At 34.3% G+C, this 8,723-nt stretch overlaps 1 protein-coding gene across 1 annotated transcript; it reads right to left on the bottom strand.

Moving 5' to 3' along the window:
• Positions 1-4,514: 4,514 nt before the first annotated feature.
• Positions 4,515-8,423, bottom strand: LOC127241180 (L-tryptophan--pyruvate aminotransferase 1-like). The gene is made up of 5 exons (XM_051260101.1): positions 8,200-8,423; positions 7,695-8,007; positions 6,760-7,046; positions 5,377-5,678; positions 4,515-4,915 (listed from the first exon to the last, which is right to left on the bottom strand). Exons 1-5 carry the CDS (start codon positions 8,298-8,300, stop codon positions 4,731-4,733), a joined length of 1,188 nt encoding a protein of 395 aa, XP_051116058.1. The 5' UTR covers positions 8,301-8,423; the 3' UTR covers positions 4,515-4,730.
• Positions 8,424-8,723: the final 300 nt, after the last annotated feature.

The following is an 8,723-nucleotide window of genomic DNA, read 5'->3' as shown; positions in this document are numbered from 1 at the left end:
ATTTTATGGAGCATTAGTTTTTTTTCATCATGTTTCCAGGCGGAATTTCTCTTCTAAATATTTTTGTAGCTGCATGCAAAATTTCATTGTTGCTTTTAACTTCAGAGTTCTTGCTACTGATACTACTAGAGTATCTATGTCTGTTGTTGCATTGCACATGCTTCCTAAGATGTTGTTTTTAAATCCTTTCTTCTGATGTAGGATGTTAATAGAGCTTTTCCGTTCCAGTAATGAAGCATGTGATGTACTGCAGGTTTCATACTCCTTTGTTGTTTAAGCTGGTAAATCTTTCTTGCCCAAATTTCATTGGCTATTATATGGATATGAGTTGGATGGTCGCATGCCATATCTTATATTAGAGAATTGTGTTATATTCAGATTCTTGTTATATGCTTTGTTCTTACCCCACTGATTGATTAACTTAAATAGGCATTGTTACTATGACTGCTAGTGCATGTTCAAGGACTTAAGAATTAGAAAACTGAACTGCTTGACTTAATTTTTTTTCTTGATGATTGTGTTTCTCAAGTTGGATTGCTCTGGATAACTATATATATATATATATATGTCATATTATGCTTCTTTGACCTTCCTTAAGATGTTTAAACTGTTCTAAAACAAAAATTGAACTAATTTAATTGATTAAGTGAGGTTAATATGTGTAAAATCAAGCTCATCAACAAGTATAACATAATTATTAATTATTTAGTTGAAAAAGACATTTAATAACTTAGGGTGTGTTCGTTTTGGATGTTTTGATGTGTTATTAGATTTTAAATTTTAAATGATAAATAGGTCTTGGATGTGATGAAATATATTGGGGAAATTAATTTTAGTATATATTGTGCAGTGAGAAAACAAAATTGAAGACACCAATACACAGCTTGGCCCGCTTGGCCCCCTGCAAATCAAGCCAAACGGTCACAAGTCCAACCCCTACACCACGGCATTTTAATAATTTTAAGAATATGATTTGTGGTGATAGTAATACTTAGTAGGTTTGATGACTTCAAAATACTCAATTACTATGTCTATTGTTTTTTTTTTTTTTTTTTTTTTTTTGCAGATAACGTTATTGGGGTAAAAAATATCAAAGGATCACTTTTTAAGATGTAGTTGTGATGACGATAACTACGATTACTCCCTAATTAGTAGTTTATACTTGAAACAAGCATAAAAGTTCCTTGAGCATTTTTGTGTATACGATGGCGGAGGCCCTTTAATGATTGTGATCTCTATTATTAGGGCATTGTTATCATTATTAAAATATGAGAGGTAGTTTAATATTTTGACACCATTCTAGTCTTATGTAATGACTTTTATTTTCTATTAAGGCAAAATTGTCCATAACTTCCTTGTGGTTTCGGAACTCAGCGTAAATCCCCCATTTACTTTAAAAATTGTATGACACTCCCTTATACTTTAAAAAAATGTTGCATGAAACCCTTTTGTGGTTTCGAATCTCAGCGTAAATCTCCACTTTATTTTAAAAAATTTCATGGCACCCCCAAATATTGCATAGAATTCCCCAGAATTCCCCTGTTTCAAGGTGGTGTTTTTTCATGCAATTATTTTGAAAGTACAAGAGGGTGCCATGTAAATTTTAAAGTACATGGAGATTTTACGTTGAATTTCGAAAACATGGGGGAGTCACAAGAAATTTTGCCTTCCATTAATGACCAAGCAAGTTGACCTACAACTTCCGCCTCAAAATTTTAGCTATGCAGGTTCTTACGGATTATGACCCTTATAGTTATTCAACGGGCCTCGGACAATGGTTTACAACTTTTGGCACACCCAATTGAAGCAGCTTGCGTCATCATCGTTCACGAATTTTATTCCAACTATCAGGCGGAAAAATGGATTGACAAGGTGTTCGTTGAGGGAGTAAAAGTAGATGTTAGCCCACGAGCAATGATGAAGCATCTGTCGTTAAAACATGACTTACCAATCGACTATTATTATTATTAAAAAGACTTAAATACCCCTATCATCTCAAAAGACTTATATGCCCTTATAATCTAAATTTTTCAAACAAACAAAAAAATAAAATTGTTCCACCATTCTCACATAGCATAATCGCACGTGATTAGTCGCCGGTTCGCATAAAGTTTTTGCTAAAAATCCGTAGTTTAGTTTTTTTCTTATCAATCGGGTATTCTCTACACTTGTATGTTTTATACTATTTATTTGTTGTTTTTAAGATTTTTAAGATTAATGTGTTCTAAACATTGTTGATATTTTTTATCGTAATATATAAAAAGAATGATGATAAGAAAATCATCGTAATTCCAATAGAAGAATGAAGAAAATGCGCAATCCAAAATTATTACCTTTCACGCCAAAAATATCTGTTTTCAGCGGAAACCAGGTATGTTTCCGTGAGCTCGCGGAAACATATTGTTTCCGCTAAAAACAACAAATTCTACCAAAAAAATACCTGCTTTTGGCGAGCCATTGTCGGTGGACGGGCAAATGACGACAATGGCGGCGCCGCGGTGGGGGCTGGCGAAGGCGGCAACGATGGCAGAGGGGGTTGGCGATGGCGGCGGCGACACTTGGCAATGACTGTGGTAGCGCTTTTGGATAAACAATTAGGGCAAAAGAGTATCGTATATTGAAGATTTTGAATATATTTAGTAATTTTGTAAATTGGTGTTTTGTACGAGGGTAAAAGTGAAATTTCGAAGTTAAAAGAAATATAAATATATGTAAAGGGAGTTTTAGGAAAAGAAAATAAGATGAGGTAGCTTTAGGAAAATTTTTGATGGTTTAGATGTTTAGCTTCAATTTACCGATATATAGCATATCGTTCTTCTTTCAACAAAATACTGGTAGATTTAACTTGTCATATATATTGACGTGGAATTTTTGCTAATTTTTTCGAAAAGATTATCATAGTATATGATTTTAACATAAACATAAAAAAGATAGCTACAAAAAAAAAAAAAAGAAAAAAGAAAAAAGAATTTGAGACCTAAAAAAAAAGTAGTTATTGTCTTCCCATCCTTATCCTCATCCTCCCGTTGGACATGGGTCCAAAAGCACTTGAACTCACAGAGCCGAAGGCAACAGTTTCCATTGGATTGTGGTATTTCCACATGGCCGAAAGCAGCAGCCTCCATGGACCTTAGGGTAGCAACTCCTTAGACTATGACAACTCTATCCCGGAACAATGTTTCCATAAGATCAGAAAGTGATGTCTTCATTGGGTTGAAAACAACTACCTCCATTGGACTGCGGTGCTTCCACAAAGCAGAAGAATGTTGCCTCCACAAGATAGAAAGCAACAGCTTCCACAGATCATGGGATAACTACCTCCGTTGGCCCCGGGTTGATAATTTCGTACTTACCATTAGTGGAGTGCCTATGCGCTCTCATACTTTATTCAAAAAACTCTATAGAACAAGCCAACAAGAGGAAAACCGAAGATTCCATCTAATTCGAGGTTGTTGAGGATACATCCCCGTGGACCGGCTAGGAGTACGATGGAAACAAGTCGGAGTAAGCAGTAGATCTGGTCCAGAAGCAATGGAAGAAGTTCAGAGCAAGTGGAACTCGGTCCAGAGGCAATGGAAGCGGTTGAGAGCTGATGGAAGGAGGTTACCAGGTGGTTAGGAGCTTATGGAAAGAGGTTACCAGGTGGTTAGGAGCTTATGGAAGGAGGTTACCAAGTAGCTGATGGAATGAAGTTATCAGATAGTTAGGAGGCAGTGGAAGGAGGTTACCAGGAAGTTGGAGGTAGTAGTGGGAGGTTACCAGGAAGTTGGAGGTAGTAGTGAGAGGTTACCAGACGGTTGAGAGCAGTGGAAGAATAATTGTAACCGCCCCTTTTAGTGGGAGAGGTGGTTATTCTAGCTTAGGATTAAAATAAGGAAACAACACAAAACACATAGGCACAAGAAGATCAACTCGTATTTTTCTCTATTTTCTTTTCATGTTCTAGTTTCATTTTTGGGCATTTTAATTCGAATTTCATGGCTTTATGTCTCTAGCATATTTTTATCCGCTTTTCAGTAGATTTATCCGAGTTTTAGTAGATGTTAGTTTAAATCCATCGAAATCGGTCGTTTAGGTTCGAAGGCTCGTGTGAGATCGAAGCTGTGCAGGCTCCACCGAATGAGCCGCCCAAAATCCGACAACGGACAGCCTCTTTGGAGTACTTTCGGAACCCATACCGACAAATCAACAAACATTCTTGGAACCTCCAAATTTTAGGATCAACACCTCCCAACAACATAAATTTGTACCAGTCTAAGTTTGTGCTTACCTTGTCAGATTGCCTATATTGCAACTACGATTGCAACCTTCTTTGTCAGGTGAATTCACTGGTTTCATTGGAAGACCTCCTGTCTGTGACTCCATTAATATTGTTGCTTGTTGAGTTTTTTAAATAATAGTCGACTTTATTGAGATCTTCTTTAAATTGTACATTTTTTTTTTGTGTGTATTAATTCATCGTAAACTTGGAAGAGTAACGTGTATTAATAATGTTTTTAAGACAAGACTCCAAATTTAAAATCGTCAACAAGTATAACGAATGTATTGCTTACAGTTCTTACAGAAACTAAAAGAAATGGCAACAGCCACAGCTGCTGCATGTAATGAAAAACCTTAATCAGGAAAGTCTGCATTGCATCATCATCTTCTTCTTCTTCTCACCACATTGGATATATAGTAACCTGGGTGCAGATAGAGACATATCGAAAGCACAAACACAACCTTTCTCCTTACATCTTTATGGCAGCCAGTCTCCGCACAAACATTTCAAACTCCTCGTCCTTACTCAACATGCTTATTCTCGCATACTCTATGTCGCTCCCAAATCGCTCTCCACTTCTTGTCATAGTCTTACACTGCCCTCGCAGCAGCTTCTCGCAGTCTGTGCCTTCTTTCGATTTAATCCAAGCAAAAGCTGTCGGCATTTTGCAAATTTGTGTCATTCCATAATTGCAGTGCAGACTGTGTATAAATTGTACAAGAATCCATTTCTTGAGAATGTTAAAGTTGTGTTCTTTTTGTGAATTTTTTACTACATGTTTTTACTATTCAGATTCTTACAGTTACTTGTTTTTTTTTTTTTTTTTATATTACACTATAAATTTGTTTACATTAAAAAAAACATTGCATCAACCTCTATTTATATCACATCAAAACAACTATTCAAATTCAATATTTTACTATTCAAAAATTCAAAACCAAAAACTAAAATCCACGAACAAACACACCCTTAAAAAATGTTAGAATATGAAACTAAAATCATAAGAATAGATATATAAATCGTCTAAATAAGGCAAAAATTTTACGAATTTAAGATAACTACCATAAATATATATATTGGTTCTAAATATATTTTAAAGGTTTGCATTTCCTTACCAGGATATGGTTCGGTGAAGTCTCGGGCGTAAGTGCAGTACCGACGGGGGAATTTAGGGATGGTGAAGATATCAGTGTTCTCAACGGCTTCCCTTAGCTTCCTCCATCTCTTGGCCAAAAGATTCCGGCTGTGTTCGAAGAAGTTCTCGAGCTCCCGAGGCTTGTGCCTTTGGCAGCTTAGAGAAACAATTTCGAGTATGTTGGCTACTCTCAGCTGTGCTTCTTTGGACACACCAATGGTATTGATCTCTATGAACTTCACCATTTTTCTCGCAACCTTTTCATCTTTAACAAGTGCCCATCTTAAGATAAACAGTCAGGTGAATTTAGTACCATCATATTTTGTTGAAAATCGAAAAGTTTGTTTACATTGTTTATTTTTTTATTATGCAATTTCACAATTTTCCTCTTAAAATATCACATCTAAAAAATCTACTCTCTCCGTGGTAATAAAAAAAAAAAAAAAGTTCATATGTATTCTATTTTACTATATCCTATAAAAGACATTGTTACTATTTTTTAAAAATTATAGTAATTCAAAATATATTTAACAAATATAGATAACTTAATTAACTAGAAGATATATCATACTTTATGTAGTCAAAACTCTTCAATTTCTTTGTTTGCTCAACAATTTTGTAACCCGATATGATTCCTAATATATATAATATATACTTCATTTTTTCACCAAAAAAAAGTCAATATTCAATGTAAAATATTAATCTTTTTTATTACCAAAATGATTGTTCATATCTTATCTAAAGAAATACATCAAATAAATCAATATTCAATATAAAATATTAGTATTTTTTATTATCAACACGATTCTTCATAACTTATCTAAAAAAATACTTCAAATAACAAACGAACCATATGTATCTCCTAAATAAAAAATATACTCTTTTTATCCCCACAAAACCTTTCATTTTTAATAAAATTTATTTATATTATATAAAATTTTATTCTATACAGAGGTAATAGTTATATTGTATATATTTTTATTGAAATATAATTTTTAAATATTTAAGCATACATTCTAAGTTTTTTTTCTTAATTATATATTAATTCTTATTTTAACACGATCAACAACCTCACTTATATAAAAAATTAATAAAATTATATGATAATTTACTATAATTAATTTAGTAAACTTTAATATCTTAAATATTTGTCACTAATCAAATATTTCAATTGTTGTCACTTACTCAATGCATCTTATACACTAATTATTATATTAAAAAAAAAAAAAAAAAACCCAAATACAGATGAGAAAAGTTGAAGCCAGTGCGCACTTTCGGATGGCTGTTGCGGATTCCCATATCATAAAAAAAAATAATAAAATAATATAATAAAAAAAATAAAAGAAAAAAAGTTGAAGCCTACCCGATACGTGATCCTGCATGTCCCGTGCACTTAGAAGCAGTGAACAACATAATGTCGTGATGGGCAGGGGAAGTCACGGCTGTGTACTGTGGCCAGTAGTAGGCAAGGTCGTGAACAAGCATCCCTCCTTGTCCGTTAACGACGGCTTCTCTTACAAGTCCATCGGGATTATTGGGAGAGGTCACAATTTCTATGTACGGCCTCCCATCCTTATCATCAAAGCCACGAGCGTCTCCCGACCATTTGAAGAGCCCCGACTTTACAAACTCTATCATCTCCGGATATGACTGCATGCAAAAAAAATGAATTTACCCCCAAATATCGACAACAAAATGTACATTTAATTAATTTACAGCTGTATTGTAACATACATACATAAGATTTATTCGAAAAGGGCATTAATTAATTTCGCATAATTAACTATATATTTAATCGTTACAATCCCATGTTGCTATGCTGGGGAGATCTTGGACATCTTCCCAACAACAGCTTCAGCTCAAGACATGGTTTGTCTGTCTCACCACACCGAAACGTTGTCCAAATTCTGCCAATGTTGACTTCCTATCTTTTTTTTTTATTATTATTATTATTGTTATTGTATTCACATATATGTTCAAGATCCGGTCTTAAATTCATAAGTCAAACATTCATGCATAAAGATCAAAATTTAAAGATAAAATTATTTATGACCCACTTATCCGTTGAAGAGTTGAAGAGTTTGCACCATTTTACTTTCTTATTTTTTCAAAATATTGCACAAAATTTTTCTTTTTAGAAATTGTATGTTATATTTAAAAAATACAAGAGAATCTCATGCAATTTTTAAGAAATTTTGTGCAATATTTCTTTAAAATACTAATTACAGGGATAATGTGGTGCCAACTTTTCGAACTGTAATTTTTTCGAATTTAAAAAATGCATGAACTAAGGCTCACGGAGTAGTATGGAAAGGCTGAGACGACATCGATAGGATGTGGTTCGTTTAAAGAGTCGCAGAGTGCATATAATGCAGCTAGAATGAGCTGGCTCGAGCCTGTCCCGACCACGACATGACAATCTCTTACAAGTGCATTTCCGACGTTGTTGTGCAGCCTCTTTATTTCTTCTTCGAGCTTCGGCTCCAGAAACCAGCAAAGTCCTTTTGCATTGGCGAAATAACTAAGGCATTGAAACCCGGGGATGGCGGTGCTCACCCCATACTTATCGCTCACCTCTTTCCAGTAAGACTCATACATCATCGGATCTCCACTGTTGTCATAAAATCAGATACATTTTTTTACTATTTCTTTTCCTCTGAAAACAACACCTAACATAGATTTTCAATAAAACATATTTAATCCAACAACTATTCTACATCGAAAATGTAAAATCAAATCAGTTTAAACACAGAAATTAATCTATGAATCTGTATATCTAACAGTGTGAATTTTGAGAACATACTGATCAAGATTGACGATGGGGTCTTGGAGCAATGGGATTGAAGCAGTATTTTTGGAATCACGAAAAACAAGTGGCTGTTCGGTGCCACAAATTCTGCTCATGTTTCTTTTCTTTACACAGTGTCGATTCTGGCTGGATGAAGAAGACGATGGCCGATGATAATATTGCAGCACAATTACAAATATATATATAGATATATTTCTACAGTGATAAAGTGATAATCAATGTGTGTTCCATGATTCCATATTTATAGAATAGAGCAACAAATAAACCCACCAAATAAAGTATTGGCGAAATCAGATGCATCACGTTTCATGAGGACATCAAATTAATTAAAGAGCCGACACTGTCAGAAATCTGCAATGCATATGATCGATCGCTGTTTCTTCTCACACCAACAAAGGAAATTAATGTGGGGTGGTGTGGGGTGGGGTGGGTGCATTTGTTTGCAAAACATACATGCATGTTGCATGTTCTAATTTACAGTTTCCACAATTTAAGGACGAGGAAGAAGGAATAAAAAC

The sequence above is a fragment of the Andrographis paniculata genome, unplaced genomic scaffold (assembly GCF_009805555.1).
Source record: "Andrographis paniculata isolate CXL003 unplaced genomic scaffold, ASM980555v1 Contig82END, whole genome shotgun sequence".
Classification (NCBI taxonomy): Eukaryota; Viridiplantae; Streptophyta; class Magnoliopsida; order Lamiales; family Acanthaceae; genus Andrographis; species Andrographis paniculata.
The sequence above is the reverse complement of the archived record's forward strand: the minus strand, read 5'-3'. Positions and strand labels throughout refer to the sequence as shown.

Excerpts from the sequence above, each read along its gene's own strand:
- LOC127241180 (XM_051260101.1), bottom strand. The coding sequence starts at position 8,300 with ATGAGCAGAATTTGTGGCACCGAACAGCCACTTGTTTTTCGTGATTCC. Across the intron at positions 7,047-7,694 it reads CAGCCTTTCCATACTACTCC|TCATATCCGGAGATGATAGA; the intron begins GTGAGCCTTAGT and ends TTTTGCATGCAG. Across the intron at positions 5,679-6,759 it reads CATGCAGGATCACGTATCGG|ATGGGCACTTGTTAAAGATG; the intron begins GTAGGCTTCAAC and ends GTTTATCTTAAG.